General features: G+C 41.7%; 1 protein-coding gene across 1 annotated transcript in view; it reads left to right on the forward strand.

Moving 5' to 3' along the window:
* Positions 1–925: 925 nt before the first annotated feature.
* The window catches only part of HMGCS2 (3-hydroxy-3-methylglutaryl-CoA synthase 2), a 36440-nt gene continuing 18757 nt past the window's right edge, over positions 926–18608 (forward strand). Inside the window, exons 1-3 of the mRNA XM_089516087.1 lie at positions 926–1085; positions 11829–12286; positions 17121–17246. Coding sequence (XP_089372213.1) covers positions 976–1085; positions 11829–12286; positions 17121–17246 — 694 coding nt within the window. The 5' untranslated portion in view covers positions 926–975. The remainder of the gene's footprint in view (positions 1086–11828; positions 12287–17120; positions 17247–18608) is intronic.

Here is an 18608-nt window from a genome sequence, read left to right on the forward strand (position 1 = left end):
CGCTGCCGAAATGCCATGGATCCATGCAGTCAGCCATGTGGCTTCCTGGCAGACTGGGGTCATGCTGCTGTCTGCCGTGCCCCCAGTGCACATGACCCAGCAGTGTGATGCTGTAGCAAAGGCGGCAAATAATATTTTAGCCTGCATTAACAGAACTGTTGTTTCCAGGACAACGAAAATAATAGCTTTGCTGTATTCTGTGCTAGTCAGGCCCTATCTGTAGCACTGCATTCAGTTCTAGGTACCACATTTTAAAGAATATAGACAAGTAGGAGTGGCAACAAGTACAAGAGGTGTAGAGAGAAAAACATATGAGGAAAAGTTGAGTGAAATGGAAATGTTCAACCTGGTGAAGAGAACACCAAGGGGCAGCATGACTGGGCAGTCACAGAGAACAAGGGGCAGGTTTGTTCTCTGCTGTGCAAGATGTAGAAACAAGTCTAATGGTTTTAAGTTACAGTAGAGCAAATTTGGATTGACTCTTTGAAGGAACCTCTTGGCACTCAGGGAAATTGGACAATGGAACCTATGGCCCAGAGAAATGGTGGGGTCTCTTTCTCTGGATGTCGTCAAAAAGAAGCTGGACAACTCCCTGCTAGGGGTACTTTAGCTGGAGTTTCCGCACTGAGCAGCAGTTTGGATGCAATGGCCTATGGGGCCCCTTCCAACTCTATGATTCTATATAGAATAGTGGAGGGTTCAGTGTTTAAAGGCAACAAGCTCCTTTGAAGTAAGAAGTGCCTAGCAGTTAAGAGTGATGCTACCGGGGTAAAAAATACTGAACCCCTGCTGGATCTGCTGATGTGCCATGACCTTTGGTTAGGCATAGCAAAGTGCATACTGTTTGCTCCCTTGATAAGGGCTGGGAGGGACTTAGCTGGGTTCTGTAACCAGGGACTTGAGGGATCTTTTCAAAAGCCAGTGAGACTTAGAAAGCAGTTGCTCCTAAGTTCACCTTGACTAGTCAACCACTGCATGAAAATGTTCCGGCTCTTCAGCCACACAAAGTGTTGCTTCCAGGTGAAACGGGCCCTACAGAGACCACTGTGGCCAGCACAATTTTCAGCAGTCCTGCCACAGAACAGGTAAGGGTCAGCAATGGCTGACTTTGACAACTCATTGAATCATAGAATCATAGAGCTGGAAGAGGCATTCTATAATGTAACCCACCTTTTATTTTCAGTAAAACGTATAGATATAACCTCCTGCCTCGAAAATAGGATAACAGAATTGTACCATAATTAAAATTGACACTGCAGAGCATCAAGTTTAATGTTCTCTAGAATCATCAACTGTGAGACTAGAAATAGAAAATGTATTCTTTTTTTAAAAAAAAATTCTCTTTAACAATCACACACATTCTTTTTTCCCTTTCCTTGTACGCATCTTCCAATACCATTTAATCTTTGTTAATTACTTTTGAGTTCTCCCCTGTCTGTGGGAGAGATTAGTGTGTTTTTCTCTCTGGAGCCTACAGTGATAAGAAAATCAATAGTTCAAGGGATATCTCAAAGACTGGGCCATGTCAGTGCAAATGTAGGGCAAAGTTTTTCTTTTCAGCTACATGTTTTGAGACTATGTACAACATGAATGCTGACTCCAACACCCATTTAAGTACCAAAGGAATATGTTCCAAGGGCAGACACAAGCACACAGATGATGACACTTAGTTCTGGTGACTTAGCATCCATGAAAACATTGTATGAGATGGGATGCACACTTTTCTAATTCCTATTGATTTACCAGCCAGAGTAGCCTGTATCCTAATTTTAATCTGTTGTGACAAGTACTACAAAGAACCCTATGGCATGGATTTTTGTGGATTATGCCTCACTTCATTCAATGCTTAAGGAGTTCTCAGGAATTTTAAGCATATATAGAACACACAGGGTTGAAGCTGGACAGTACAACTAGAGGGACATTAAAAGGAAAGTACTGGTACTGATTTGAGTGTTGGACTGTGGCACTGGAGACCAGAGTTTGATTCCCAGCTTGGCCATGGAAAATCCACTTTCTTCTTTGTTCTGTTTTCTTTTTCTTCCTCTTCTTTTATTCATCTGTCTCTATGTCATGTTCCTGATATAGTTTGTATATGTATGTGAGTTTTTTAACTTTTGAAAATTATTAATAAATATTATTAATTATTATATCTAGTGGATGACCTTGGGCAAGTCACATGCTCTCAGCCTCAGGGGAAGACAATGGTAAACTTCGTCTGAACAAATCTTGCCAAGAGAACTCTTTAATAGGCTCACCTTAGGGTTGCCATATGTTGGAAACAACTTGAAGGAACACAACAATAAACTAGTTGTGATGTTTGCATTATGAATGTTGACCATTCATATACATCGTGCTGATAACAAAAACAACTTTGCACTGATCCAGTCAGACAACATGTGTAATGTAAGAAGGAATTTTCATCCCATTAAACTCACTTGCAATATATTAGAATTTCCTAATGAATTGTAGCTCATCAGTATTTTTTTCCTCTAATACCTTTTTGTCAGGATTGGACTAATCCTGCCATGATATTGTGCTGGTGAATCCTGTATCATGTGTTTGATCCAACTGATATATATGGTTTCAAATGGAAGGTATGATATTATGTCATAATACCTCACTTAGAGGTTTAGCTTTATATGAATATGCTGTGGGATGACAAAATATAGTGGAGGGTTTACTTCAGGTGTATTAATGGATATATATTTGATATAATATATGTGCTAACTGATATGTGTGGTGATATGCATTTGATACAAACCTGATAGTCTAATGCTTTGTATAGAACTGTTGTTAGGTTGGTTGACAAGTGTACACTTTGATATATAGAGTTATATGTAGCTATAGATTTATGATGATATGATGCATTGTTCCTACTAGCTGATATGGTGTGTGAAAGCTTGTTTGTATTCTCTTGGGAGGGAGGAATTCAGATATGTTGTATATGTTAATCAAATAGGTAACATATGTTGTTAGTTAGAGTAATAGTTATATAACTAGCAAAATGTGGATACTTTTATATATTTTAAATATGTTAACTACACAGTCAAAGGTAGCTTCAGAGAGAGGGATTGAATCACAATTGGGTTTTGCCGAAAGCTTGGTAAAGGAATGTGTAAGGGTGTTTTCCCTTTGGCTTCTGAAGACCTCTGTTATCAACTGCTGTGACAGAAAAACTAGGCAAGGCTGACCTGGGAAAGAAGGAAAAACAATCAAAAAATAATCAATTATTTTGAGAACAGTGAAACAGTTGAGCCCACCAATTTCATAATGTGGAGCAAATGCTTTTGCTAGGCTTGTTTGATGTATGTGTACTTAGGTTTACGTTCTGTCCAAGGTGCCTGACTAGCTGGATCTCCATGACTTCAGAAGTAAACAGCTTACTGGTCATCCACAGAAGCCTTATCTACACTGTCTGGGGGGAGAGTTCAACTATTTCCTGACAGTTGGAAAGAACTCAATACGATACTGATAGATGCAAATGCATGGAGAGCAAGACACTACTAATATAGAAGCAATGGTGGAAGAAACTCCTGAGAGTGACCTGGGTACTGCAGAGCAGGCCGAGCTGGCTGGAACTATTCCTTGGGGGAATTTCACAGTCAGGATGGGTGAGGTGGGAGGCAACCAGCTGGAGACTCAGGCTGTAGAAACCACACCAGCTGGGACTGGTTTGGAGTCATGGTACAAGGCTGAGTTCCAAGCAAAGAGGAAATGTCACTGGACCATTAGAGCTTGGGACTGGGATGTCCATGGGGGGAGAGGAGCACACACGCACTCTGGAAGAGGAAGACACAAAAGTCAGGATCCTCTCGCTTGAAGAAAACATATATGTCCTGTGGGGGGTGGTCCTGGAGTTGCTGTGGAAGAAGGATAGCAGTCAACTTGTGGGGACTGTGCCTATCAGCCCAACCAGAGCGGTTCAGGCGATCCTTCTGGCAGTACTGGGGATGCCACTGCATGCACCAGCGATAGTGACAATAGGACCACAATCACCTCCCATCCAACCAATCCCTCCGCCTGGGTGGCCAGGGGACCCACAGCCACTGGCAATCCTGCAGCACCAGTCCTGGAGACCAGAGTTGCAAGGCATATATGAGCTGGGGGCAAGGTTCTATGGGAAGGTGGAGAAGCTGCCATTCTTCCTTGCCCAGGTTGCTGGATTTATGAATATGTGGGAGTACATCTTCTCCAATGGGGCTTTGAAGGTGTGGTACGTGACTACCCACCTGGAGGAAGAAGCTGCCAGCTGGCTGGTATACCTCTATGATGAGGGAGCACTGGTTCTGAATGAGCTACAGATCTTCATGATCAGGTTGTGAACAAGGTTCGAGGACCCCTTCTGTGTAGTGAAAGCCCACTCCCGGCTGGTAACCTTACACCAGGGGTCCCAGTGAGAGAGTATGGTGTGGGACAGACTGCCCCAAAAGGGCGGCCTGCCGGCAGCCTTTTTTCCTCTGGAGGGATGCCGGCGTCCTTCCGGAGGAAAAAGAACCTGAAAAAAACGGGTTCTTTTTCAGCTGCTGGGCAGACGTAACAAGTGTGCCACTGCATGTTGCCATTACAGCACTGCCACGCCATGTTAGGGTTAGGGGCTGTGTGGTTGCTGCACGGTCCATAACCCTAAAATCGGTGCCAGCATGGTGCATTTGGGCCGTCTGTTTCGTCCCTATGTTGAGGAGTTCTGAAGTTTTGCAGCCCAAACCACTGACTGGCCAAATGCTACTAAAGTGTCAGAACTAGTGGAACTCTCCCCCTAGACACAGTAAATAAGGCTTCAGTCTGTGATCCGTAAATTGTTTATTTCTGTAGTCATGGGAGAGTACATACATCAAATAAAAGCATTTCAAATGTCTTAGCTCCAACTTCCAAAATTGGCAGACTTAATCATTTCACAGTTCTCAAAATAATTAGTTTTCCTTCTTTCCTAGAGAAACTTCATCTAGTTGTTTCAATGGCTATGGCAGTTGATAGTGAAGGCCTTCAAAAAGACTTTGTTGAACCCATATAACTATTTACATATCATACCCACTACAAGAAATACTGTATCACATCATCATACATCATACAGCAGGAAAAGAGATTCCACCTCAACATTAGGAGGAACTTCCTGACAGTAAGGGCTGTTTGACAGTGGAAAACACTTCCTTGGAGTGTCGTGGAGTCTCCCTCCTTGGAGGTCTTCAAACGGAGGCTGGATGGCCATCTGTCAGGGATGCTTTGATTTGGATTTCCTGCATGGCAGGGGGTTGGACTGGATGGCCCTTGTGGTCTCTTCCAACTCTATGATTCTATGATTCTATGATCTATAGGTATCATAACACTTAACAGCTGGCCCTTCGTTTTCGCAGGGGATCCATTCCAGACCCCCCCCCCAAAAAAAAACGGAGGCTCACGCATATTCAAGCCTCATAGGTGTGCATAGCCAGGTCACATGCACCATAGGACATAACAGAGGTCACCCCTCCACGGATATTTGAGGGTGCGGATCTCAGAGTTAGAAGGGGTGACTGTATATATCCAGGTGTACATATGTCAGCCAACAGTTCTGTTCACAGAATCAAACTATCCTGGTTTGGATCAAATGCATATCCATAGAAAGAAATGTGTAATGCCTCCTGCTGCTGTGTGGACTTGCTGCTTGCTACCTGCATGCTCCATCTCACCTGGTGGACTTCTGGCCTCAGACTGCTTCTTGCCAGGATCAGGTCCCAGGTACCCAGCCAGGAACACCTGTTCCCCTTGGGAAGGGGATAGAGGCTGGTTGCCTGCTGTAATGGTACTGCCACCGGCTGGGGTGACGGCAAAGAGGGGTCGCCCCTTTGGGGGAGCAAGGGAGCATTTGGTTGGTATGGCAGGGAATATTTTAATATGTTTTAATGCAATTAATTTAACTAAATTTTGATGTTGGTATTTTAGTTTAGGTAAGGGGATGTATTTTAGTTGTGTATATGTTATGTAATTGTTTATGTAATTGTTTTTGCATTTTTATAAACCGCCTTGATCCTTTGGAAAGCCAGTACTGTATATAAATAAATTATTATTATTGTTATTGTTGTTATTATTATTATATCAATTAGCACATGTATCATGTCACATACATCTCAGTTTACACAGCTGAGGTAAAGCCTCCATTCCTCCATTCTTGTCATTCCACAGCATGTTTATATACAGCAAACATCTAAGTCATACCTTCCATTTGTAACCATGCATACATATATAATAGCATACATTACAGTTGGATCAAACATATGATACAAAACAGGATTCTCCAGCACAATATCATGGCAAGGTTTGTGATGGTTTGCATCTGGACCTCTTGGATTGGGCCTTGTTGCAGGACAACCCACCCACCCTGTTTGGCTGGGTCCTTCTTGGTGGAGAAGGGGAGCTGGTAAAGGAAACTATAAAGTTGGACAGATAGTGGCAAGGTCTAACTACCAACCCCACCATCAAGAGGCTACCCAGCAAGATGATGTGCCAGGAGAATGGAGGGTTGAGTGAGACAGAAAGGCAGTGATGCAGAAAGATGGAGTTCTGCCTGGCCTATGGCAAAGGAGGACACCTGTTAGCCAACTTTCTGGAAAGGGTCACCCACAAGGCAACAGAGAAGAAACCTGTGCTGGCCCCCAAATCGGGCAAAAAGAAGCCCACTGGGAAGAAGCCAGCTGGGTACATTCTAGGAGCAACCTCTCCACACACACACAACAAGACAACTGGCGAACAACAGACCAAACCATGTTAACCCCAAATGCTAAGTTCATGTGCCCTTTGCAAATAGTGGGAAGACAACATTTTTCCACTCCTGCTAACCCCCACCAATTTTTCTCTCTCACATATTTCTGCATAGGCATTCTTTGGGGGTGTAAGGGAACATACCGCCAAAATGGCTTTAGAAGAGGTGCTAATCCAGGGATGGACAACTTTGGTGGACCTGTAGGCCAGTTTCCTACCACATGGAGTGTTTGGAGGATCACATGAAGTGCAACAAATGCCAAGTATAGGGAGAAATGAAATAAAGCAGGAAGTGACTAGAAATCTACTTCTGGTTTTAAACAGTGGGTAATTTTCAATGTTAAATAGTACAGTGGAGCCCTGTGGCCTAAGTTAATGGGGAATCACAGTTCCTGGAAGCTTCTGGCTGAGCATATTAACTCCTTTTTGCTAGATCAGTGGGTCATAAATCTAAATGAGATGGAGAAATATTCACAATTTGTATATCAAAGAAACTCAATTATGTATTTATTTAAATCTTTATATACTACCTTATATTATATATAATAGAAATTGATGATGCCTTACAAAAATGTTCATTAAATACATAAACCCCAGTAAAACCTGTACAAATCACCAAAATCAGCATCATTTAATAAAGGCATGTGTGGGATCATAGAATTTATTGATTGTGTGGGGTCTTTTTAAAGGGGCAATAAGATACATATGATACCCAGCATGATGCAATGATTTGAGTGATGGACTATGACTCTGGAGACCAGGGTTCAAATCCTTGCTTAACCATGGAATCCCACTGGGTAACCTTTGTCAAGTCACACTTTCTCAGCTCAGAACAAGGCAAAGGCAAACTCCCTCTGTATAAATCTTGTCAAGAAAACCCTGTGATAAGGTTGCCATAAGGTCAGAAACAACTTGAAGGGACACAACACCAATAAAAGATACATCTAATTTGGAAGAAGAAAATACATTGCTCTTTGGACTTGATTCCTAGCCCTGTCCAGCAACTTTGGCCTTGTGTTCACTTAATAAAAGACATTTGCATTAAACATTAACTTCCTGAACCTATGAACCAGTGTAAAATTTATACAGAGGAAGATCTTGATTTTTAGGATTAGAAAATGGAATGGAGGACAGGGTAATTGGAGGTAGATGCCATCGAGAGTATTCAGCAATGAATTTAATTTCAAGAGGCTACAGAATAGAACAGGATAATCAGCAAATGGTTCCAAGCCTGGCAAATGACATTATTAAAATTTCTTATTTGATTTTACTATGGGTATGGCAATGATAGTGCTTCCAATGAGGCTGTTTCAGGGACCTGAAACACACAGAATTCAAGCAAATCACCACACCCTCATGCATCTAGATATGGTTTTTAGCTGGTTACCCCTTGTTCTAGAAGCACTTTTGGTGGTGACATCCTTCTTTATTTCCTCCACCATGTCTGTAAAAGCGTTGCCACAACACCTGCATGTGGAGGGCACCATGAAGCTTACTGAAACAGCTGAAATATACCTGTGATTGATGAGCACCATAGGGAAAATATGTTCAGGAAAAGAAGACTCTTCACTGTGGTACTGAACAAAGTTAGGAAGTGCAGGATGCATGTAGATTGAGGTAACTAATGACGACATTCAAAAAGCAAATCCATTAGCCATTTTGATCTTGGGAATAGAGAGAATATACAAATTTCATATTTAGGGATAACAACAAGAATAAGAAGGCAACCAGTGGATGGCAGAATATTACTACTGTGGAATAAGACACAAGGTTATGTAGAAATGAAGAAGTGCATAGGACAACTCTATTCTATGATAGGGTAAACAATTCCAGCAGAAGATCCTATGCTGTGTTGCATGTCAGAGAGAAAGAAGAATAAAAATAGCAGGAGGGGGGGAGTGTTCAAGAGAACAAGAAAAGAAAACATTTTTTCCCCTATCTGCAAACACAATCAGTATGGATCTCAGGCAGGCCAAACATATGCTTTCCATTGATCTATTGGAAAATGGTAACAGAGATGTAATGAGACTGGTAGACCAGAACGAAACATTAACCGTAGTAAAGTCCATATGTGCTTTTGATTCAGTCTTACCAATATTCTGCGTAGCAAACCATGACAGTGAAAAGTACAAGGTGTCTGGACAAAGGGTTTACTTTGGGCAATATACCATTAAACATAGTAAGGAAGTGAGTGTCTGCACATATAGATAAAACAAGGGCACAAATTTTGCATTTAGTGAACATGTTCCAATACAAAGTACTCCCAGGTGATATTGTTGAAATCAGCTGTGACACTGCAGTATGCAGCTTGGTGCCAATACAACTGGTAAGATTTTCCAGGTGTGAAAGAAAACAACAAATATTGAGAATCTGATTTTCCAGAGCAGCAGAGGGCAGAGTACAATCGAGCAGTTGACTTTTAAAAAAAACTTCTTTAAAACATTCACTAAAACCTGGATACATAAAAAACAAACACACATACTAAATTACATTAAGCAAAATACAAAAAGAACAAACATACATAAAACACAATACAAACTATACTACAACTATACTACACCAATATATCACTTCCAACTTTCTTTCTGCAGTTATAAAGTGGCTTCTGCATTTCTACCCTGGTAACTCAGGGCCCAAACAGACAGGCCAGAATAAAGCTGCTTCGGGTCAGTTTAGAGGTGTGCTGTTTAAATGATGCATGGGCCCTAAGAGGCTGGAAGCCATGCTCCAGTCCTGAGGACTGGAGCGCAGCTTTAGTGCAGCTTCTGGCTTCTTAGGATGCATGTGTCATTTAAACAGCATACCTCCAAAGTGACCCAAGCAGTTTTATTTTGGCCCATCTGTTCGGCCCCATAAACTAGTACATGCATGTAATGTTGACTTGCAACATGTGCATTCTCCTATTACTTTCCTGTTGTGCCTGGACTGATCTAGTGACCTCTCCTCCCCTATATCTTATTTTACATGACAGTTTCATATGAGACAACACATAATGATTTAAGTCATGGGTCCAGGTGTGATTAGAATTATCTGCCCTGTTGTTATAGATCTCCTCTTCTCGTGAAATCACAGCCCATTTGTCTTTTGAAAATCTGATGGTGTATTCATTGATATCTAGAGTGTCATTGTTGTTTTGTGCCTCTAAATCATTTGTAATTTATGGTGACCCTAAAGTGAACCTATCATAGGGTTTTCTTGGCAGGTTTCTTCAGAGGGGGTTTCCCATTGCCATCCTCTGAGGGTGAGAGTGTATGATTTACCCAAGGTCACCCAATAGGTTTTTATGCTCAAGCATAAAACCCTGGTCTCCAGTGTCATAGCCCAACACTCAAGCCACTACACCACGCTGACTCTCCTTCTTCTTCCTTTCCTCGGTGTTTTTTCTATGCTACTGGAATCATCAATGGATAGTGATAATGAACATTCATTGTTCCCCCAATGTGATCCTGCAGTTTCTTTATTAAGGTTTTGTGGACATGGTTGCAATCCTCATACCTAGTTAAGAACAGATAGTAAGCAGAAATGTTGATTTTCCTTTCAGCAAGTTTGTCACTAAGCCTTCTCCAGACTGTATTATCCCTTCCAGGAGTTTGCCCATTACTTTTTACTTCTGCTTCCCTTTCTTCCATGAGGAGAGACCTCATAGCAGAAATATGAAATGGGCATGGTCTTGGCATTGTATCATAAACTGAGGAAAAGATCAGAGAAACTTAGCATTAACAATTATTTTGATAGGTCAGTAACTCTCTACAGTTCACCCATTTCCCATGTGAAATTGCTGCTGCGTGCCACCCAACCATCACCTGTCTCTCGACCGTTCTCTGCCGGCTGATTTTGATAATAGGGAAAGCTTCCATGGTACCAAAATCGCCAGGAGAAGTGCAGCTGGGAGATGGGGGATGGTTGGGTGGCAGTGCAGCAGCAATTTTGTGTGCGATAAAACTCGTTTTCCCCTGTTCCAGCTCGATCCCGTCCAGTGCCCGGATCGGGCTGAAAAGTGCATGTGATAATTTCCCAGGATTTGTGCTAGCCCAGTGCTGCAGACCTTGTTGAATAGTTCAGTAACAGGTTCCCCATCCTCTTGTATTCCAGGACATTGCAAAACTTTGGCACAGACCTGGCGAATCAGAAAATGTTGGAATTGTGAGGTTTACAGGAAGCCTTGGCTTGAGACACTCATTATTCAGTTTTGGGGAAATTACAAAACATGGGTGATTTGTTGTAAAAAGTTGCAAAACTTTGGCACAGGTTTGGCGCCAATCTGACAATGTTGAGTTTTGCAAACTTTGGTGCAGGTTTGAAGGCAATTCCAAATTTTAGGGTTCAAAACATTCACTTGGAACCCTGGAGTTGAGGTTTGGGTATCTGAATTTTTGGGGCTGTTGCAAAACATATTTTGTTGTTGTTGTTGTTGCAGTACGTTGTAAAACAATTGCAAAACTCTGGCACATGTTTGGAAGATATAAGATATAGAACATTACATGAGGGATATTCTATTGTTTGTTTCTTTTTCCTTGTAGGATCAGAGCAGCTGATGGTCCCCAGCTCTAAGTGGAAACTATCCTAGTATCTGTTGCTGTGGTGGTGTGCCTTGAAGTTGTTTCCAACTTATGATGACCATAGGGTGTTTTTTTGTTTGTTTGTTTGGAAGCCTTGCTCAGAGGAGGTTTACCATTGCCTTCCCCCTGAGACTGAGAGCATGTGACTTGCCCAAGGACACCCAATAGGTTTCATGGCTGAGCGGGGAATTGAATCCTGGTTTCTAGAGTCATAGTCCACAGAGTCTGATTTCAATGTGTGTAGCCCCAATTTACAGCCAAAACTCTAATGACCTGCAGGCCACATGGCTTGGACATTAACCATTTTTCCTTCCACACTTCTTTTGCTTTGTTTACCCACTCACCTGACAAAATGTACTGAAGAACTTGAAAGCTTGCACAGTATTTTATCACCTTTGTGTTGGCCAGTACAGATTTTACTGTTTTTCTGAATACATCTGTTTGCTTTGTAAGAGTCTAGTCATTCTTGAACCCAGAAGTCAAAGTTCCTTTTTCCAGTATAAACCTTAAAGCTTCTCTCTGATTATCTTGCAGTTTCTCCACTACTTCTGTGCATTGCCAGACCCAGACTGTCTCCTCATGGCCTAAGGATGTCGGTATCCTTGCTCTGGAAGTGTATTTCCCTTCCCAATATGTAGACCAGACTGAATTGGAAAAATATGATGGTGTGGATGCAGGGAAATACACAGTGGGGCTAGGACAGAAGCAAATGGGCTTCTGTTCAGCTCACGAGGACATTAATTCATTGTGTCTGACTGTAGTTCAGCGTCTGGTAGAGCGAAGCCATCTTTCTTGGGATTCTATTGGCCGGCTGGAGGTTGGCACAGAGACTATCATTGACAAATCCAAAGCAGTCAAGACAGTTCTAATGCAGCTATTTGAAGAGTCAGGAAACACCGATGTTGAGGGCATTGACACTACTAATGCCTGCTATGGAGGAACAGCTTCTCTCTTCAATGCAGCTGACTGGGTGGAATCCAGCTCCTGGGATGGTAAGTAATGCCAGACTGAGCCTCACCCTCTTTGGATAATGTGAGTGATAAGTTTTTAACAGTTCTTGAACCTATTCAGTGACTTTTTCTGGGAAAGCCATAATGTTTGCATAGCTTATGCCCTAGAGATGTTGTCATGTTTCGTTGCTGCATGTTTTTACTAAAAGTAAGTTTGCCACAAACCCATTGCATTAATTTCCAGTGCAAACAAAGTGATGATCAATATTCTACAACAAAGACCTTTACCATATATTGAGTGGGAAATGCTAGATGTCCAAGCTGGGTTCAAAGAAAGAAGAGACACTAGGTTTCATGTTATTGGGTATGTTGGATAATGGAACACACCAGAAAATTTCAAAAGCAAATCAGCCTGTGCTTTATAGATTATAGCAAAGCCTTTGATTTTATACAGCATGAAAACTATGGGCCATTGTTAAAGAAACTGGTGTGACACAACATTTGATTATCCCAATGCATAACCTGCACCCAAGACAAGAGGCCACGAATGCAGAAAACTGAATGATTTCCAATGGGCAAGGGGGTCAGGCAAGGCTGCATTTTATTACTTTATCAGTTTAACTTGTATGCTGAACATAGCATATGTAAAGCAGTGTTAGACTTGGAGGAAGGACGCATGAAAATTTGAGGAAGGAACATTAACAGTTTAAGCTATGCAGATGACACCATACTACTAGCAGAACATAACAAAGATTTAGAATGTTTCTGAAGAAAGTCAGAGAAGAAAGTGCAAAAGGTTTACAGCTGAATATTAAGAAAATAAAAATAATGACCACAGATTACTTACATAACTTTAATATAGACGACGAAGACACTGAAATAATTCAAAATTTTCCATACCTTGGCTGAGCAATTAATCAGAATTGTGACTGCAGTCAAGAAATCAGAAAAAACTAGGATGTGAAGGGCAGCTATGAAGGAACTAGACAAGATGAAAAATAAAGACAGGATTGTCCATATCATCATATTACACATTTCTATGTAGGATTGTGAAAGCTAGACAATGAAGAAAGAAAGAAAACCAACTCATTTGAAATGTGGAGAAGAGTTTTGCAGGTACCATGGACTTCTAAAAAGACAAATAAATGGGTCCTAGAGCAAATCAAGATTGAACTCTCCCTCGAAACTAAGGCAGGTTATAGACCGCCGCTTTGAGGTGGTCTGCCGCCGCCGCTGTTTGCTCCGTAAGGGAGCCACTGCAGCCAAACCGCGCGGCTCCGTTATGGAGCAAAAAAGAAGCTCCAAAATGGAGCTTCTTTAAGCGGCGCCTCTATGACGTCGCGAGGCGCCAGGGGCAGACTCGCAACGTGATAGACGCCGCGACACGTGCGGACGCACAGCGTCCGATACGTAAATATGGCGGCGGCCATGTGGTATGGCCGCCGCCATATTGTACGTACAGAATACGTACTAGGGTTAGGGGGGTGCGGAAGCACCGCCCCTTCCTAACCCTAGTACGTATTCTGTACGTACTAAATGGCGGTTTGTAACCCGCCTATGATGACTAAATTGAGACTGTCATGTTTTGGACATATGAGAATACATGACTCACTAGGAAGGGCAATAATGCTTGGTAAAATAGAAGGCAGTCAGAAAAGAGGAAGACCGCTTACATATTACAGGTGGATAGTCTCAATCAAGGAAGCCACAGCTCTGAGTCTGCAGGACCTAGAGGGGGCTGACTTAGAGGTCTCTCATTCAAGGGGTCACCATAAGTTGAAGTTGACTTGACAGAAGTCAACAACAACAAGGTTGCCAGGTGAAATAAGGGACAAGACTCTTGTACATTTAATAGTAGTGCAGAGTAATGAACTTCAGCTGATGATGTTTTTCATGCAAGCAACACCTGCAGAAATTCCCTTTTCTAAATAACCATTAAAGGCACAGGAACCTAAGCACTTATTTCATCCGGCATCTCTGTTATTGATAATTGAGTTTCCAGTAGAAAATGCATTTCCTGCAGTTTTGTATTTCTAATGCCAGGGGGCACTGGCTCAAAAAGTCTTGTCCTGCTACTGAAGAAAGAATTGGGAGGATACAGTGTCATTGTTGTCTCTCTCTGTGTGTATGTTTCTTCACCTCACCTCTCCACTTATGGCAACCCCATTAATGTCATAGGATTTTCTTAAGCAAGGACTCCTCAGAAAAGAGATTCCACCTCAACATTAGGAGGAACTTCCTGACAGTAAGGGCTGTTCAACAGTGGAACACACTTCCTCGGAGTGTAGTGGAGTTTCCTTCCTTGGAGGTCTTTAAACAGTCTGGATGACCATCTGTCTGGGATGTTTTGACTGAGAGTTCCTGCATGGCAGGAGGTTGGACTGGATGGCCCTTGGGGTCTCTTCCAACTCTATTATTCTATGATTCTATTAATTGGTTTTGCCAGTTTCTTCCTCTGAAATATAGCCTATAGTGCCTGATATTTGTTGGCAGTCTCCTATCTAAGTACTAACCAAAGCTGACCCTGCTTAATTTCCAAGATCAGACAGGATCTGTTGCCTTTGCGGTTTTTAGGGTCCTCAAAATTTCCTAGATGTGGAGTTGATACCACAGCAATCCAGGGAGGAAGTAAAGGCAAACAGATTGCCCTTGTCTCTTCAGGCAGAACTGTGTTAAGGTTGTCATCCAGAAACTGCAGATGCCACAATCATCTTATGGATTGCAGCAGTAAGGGAGTGGTGAATTTTTAGTTCCAAAGCTAATTTATTAAAGAACACAAAGGTGTTAAATAGTAGATTTTCTTGCACTATTTGTTTCCTTACTAGTGATTTTAGAGGTAGGGGGCATAAAGTGATATGCGAGAGCAAGAAATTATATAGATTTTCCCCTTTCTATATCATACCTTTGTAGTTTTCAATAACAGACTCAAATGCTTGAGTTCTACTCCAGTCCTTTCTTATACTCAGAGCCAAACTAGGAGTGAGGTAGAAGGTCTGTGAACTCCATTAAAATGTTAATGGTAGCTGTGGAGGTTAATTCTGGTAAGGATCACAGTGCTGCATGGCTTTACAGTACAATTACAGTCGGCCCTCCACTTTCACGGGGGATCCGTTCCGGACACACAACCTGCAAAAATGGAGACTTGATGATATTCAAACTGCATAGGCTTGAATGGAGTGCGTGCCTGCGAGCATGCACTGATCATGTGCTGTGGGGGCATGCCCCGTTGAATTTAATGGAGGTCGCCCTTCAGTGAATATTCAAGACCGCAGATCTCAAGTCCGCGAGAATGGAGGGGTGATTATACTTTGAAGCTGCTATTTGCGCTGGGTAGTAAGGGGGTTGATATGCATATACCAGTGTTTCCTGAGTCTCATCTAGCTTGGCCCTGAAACTGAAGCCCCACTGAATTTACTGGGATTAACTTCTGTTCTGAGATATGTGTTTGGAATTGGGCATTATGAGATATTTCTGCTATATCGTTACATTAGAGAAAATTTTAGTATAATTATGCTCTAAAGATGGAAGTTACCGCACAACAGTTTTAGATATATCAACAAATGGAAGAGTTGTTCTCAATTCCACATATATTGTAAAGCAATTTCCCAATTTTAAAAAAAGATAGATAGATATTGCTAGTGGTTTTACATTAACTTTTAAAATGGCTAATAAGATCTGGTTCTAAAGTTCACCCTAGAATTTGACCAGGTGAACTTTATACTGTGAAAAATGTGGAATACATGGTCTTTTATCTCAGTCAAGGCTTTGGCAAATCACTGCCTCTCACTCCCACTCTCCACATCATCTGAGAAAACAACCCACTTCATGCTATTCTAGCTCACAGGCCATGTATTTCTGATTCCCCAGCAAGTTTAAAATTGCTAAATAGGCAGCCTGAGCTCACCCCAGGCCAGTGGCATTACTGGGAGAGTGCAGGGGGTGCAGACCACAACAGGTTACACCTTACAGGGTGTGTGTGTGACACCACTGCTCCTCAAACAGCTACCTTGTGGCAGAAATGGGCTGTGGCATTCATCTGCTTCCCTTTAAAATGTTTTATGAGATGGTTGGAGTAGGTGAAGCTCAGTAAGAGAAGAAAGGAGAGGCCCCAGAATTTTTTAAAATTAAAATTTCAAATTTCAAAATTTTATTTTTTTAAAAAAATCAATTTTGATTTATTTAAATATTATTTTTAATTTTTCTTTAAGAACATCCCATTCTAACCAAATCTTCTTTATGTAAATGTAAATACATTTAGGTTGTGCATATGATATTGTAATGTGAAAGTATAATTTTAATTTTGCTAGTTGTTCATGTCACATTCAGTGGTATAAGGGAATTATGATTTACGAGTAACATTAGAGCAAAAAAAAAAAAAGCTTTACTAAGGAGTCTGTATGGTGTGAAATGGGAGGGTGACACCATGAGTTACCACACCAGGTGACACCAACCCTAGTGACGCCACTGCCTAAGGCTGAGCTGAGGTCTGCGAATTAGACCCACTCTTCTTGTTTATTTGTTGTTGTTGTGGGCCTTCAAGTCGCTTCCAACTTATGGTGACCCTAAGGCGAACCTACCATAGAGCTTTCTTAGAAAGTTTCTTCAGAGTGGTATTGCCATTGCCATTCTCTGAGGCTGAAAGTTTGTAACTTGCCCAAGGTCACCCAGTGGGTTTATGTAGATGAGCCAAGATCTTGTTATGTTACTCTGTGAAATGCCATGTAGGTATTTAGATAATTAAACAGAGATAATTCACAACTGTTTGTTGCTGAATTAGAACTTATATCCACAACTAATCTTTTTATGATGATAAAATCAGTAAGAGTTTTTTCCCATCATCAGTGTTAACACTGTGATAATGCTCTTCCCACATCAGGACGCTATGCCTTGGTAGTTTGTGGTGATATTGCTGTCTATGCCACTGGGAATGCAAGACCAACAGGTGGAGCAGGAGCTGTAGCTATGCTGGTTGGACCAAATGCCCCTCTGGCTTTGGAAAGAGGTTAGTATCACGTTTTTTGTCTTCTATAGAATCACTTTCTGCATGCTAGGGATTTCAGCTGCAGACCAGTTTGTTGCTATGAGATCATTTTCTTCTACAACTGCTGAAACAGTTGGAATGGCAGCATAAGGAACTATTCCCATTTTAAAAAAAAGAAAGAAAGAAACAAAGGAGTGGTTTTGTGACTGAGGCTGTAATGGAACAACTCGGACTACAAGAGTGTAAATATCATGGCAATGACATTTATGTATGTATTTGTTTATTTATTTCTGCACTTTTCTCTCAAAACTGTAGCTCACAATGCTGAATTCCACTGCCATAACAGACAAACTACAAACACTTGTGGCACAGAATAAGTCCAATTTGGCTAAAAATCTGTGGATTTGTTCTGTTCTGAATATAGAAGACAACCAGGCAAGCCAACCTTAATAAACCATGCTATGTACGCAGTGGTCATATTAAAGATGCATGAATTAGTACATTGAAATTTGGTGGACTGGCGATTCACAGAGACCTTGCTGACAGGAAAAGTAATCTCTGTTGGTAAATTGTATCCATTTCTCTCAAATGTCAGGAATGTTCAAGTAAGGGAGAATCTGCTCTTCCATTACACACAAAGAGTGGCAACGGCAAGCTTTATATCTGGGACAATGAGCCCTTTTATGTTTAAGACATTAGCATGCTTGCAGTGTTGTTCACAGGGTAGCTGTCTATCTTTTATGGCCAAACCAATCCTTTCCAACCTCTCCCCACCCAGCCAAAATTAAGAACAGGCATTCATGTCCTCTTTTGGATATGGAGAACTCCTGGACGAGATTGGTGTTAATTCAGATTTGTGTTTTCTGGGGAACACCACAATTAGCCCCCATCACACATTCGTGAATAGAGTGTGGGCGTATTCCAGATAAGAAAATGTGCAACTGCAACAGCAACCAAGAGCTAAAATAACAAAAAACAAAAGAAGCTACATCCTCAGCATGAAATAGATGGACATGAGGGGCACAAGGAAGACATATCTGCCAGATAATAATAATTAATAATAATTTGTTTTATTTATATACCGTTATTCCAAAGATCATAGCGGTGAACAGCAAGTAAGCTAATTAGCAAGTAAGCTAATTTGCCCCCAACAGTCTAGGTACTCATTTTAGTGACCTCAGAAGGATGCAAGCCTGAGTCGAGCTTGGGCCCTTTTGCTGGTCTTGAACTCGCAACCTTATGGACATCTGGAAGGAGGGAGCAGAACAGAGCTAACAGGAGTGACAGGGAAGGAGGGCCTGGCACTGGGCACAGAGGGAAGGGGAAGAGGGGCACTATGCATACATATGTACAAATAATGCTGCAAAGATACAGCAAGAGGAC

The sequence above is a fragment of the Sceloporus occidentalis genome, unplaced genomic scaffold, assembly GCF_023333645.1.
Source record: "Sceloporus occidentalis isolate IW3139 unplaced genomic scaffold, rSceOcc1.0.p SCAF_3, whole genome shotgun sequence".
Taxonomy (NCBI): Eukaryota; Metazoa; Chordata; class Lepidosauria; order Squamata; family Phrynosomatidae; genus Sceloporus; species Sceloporus occidentalis.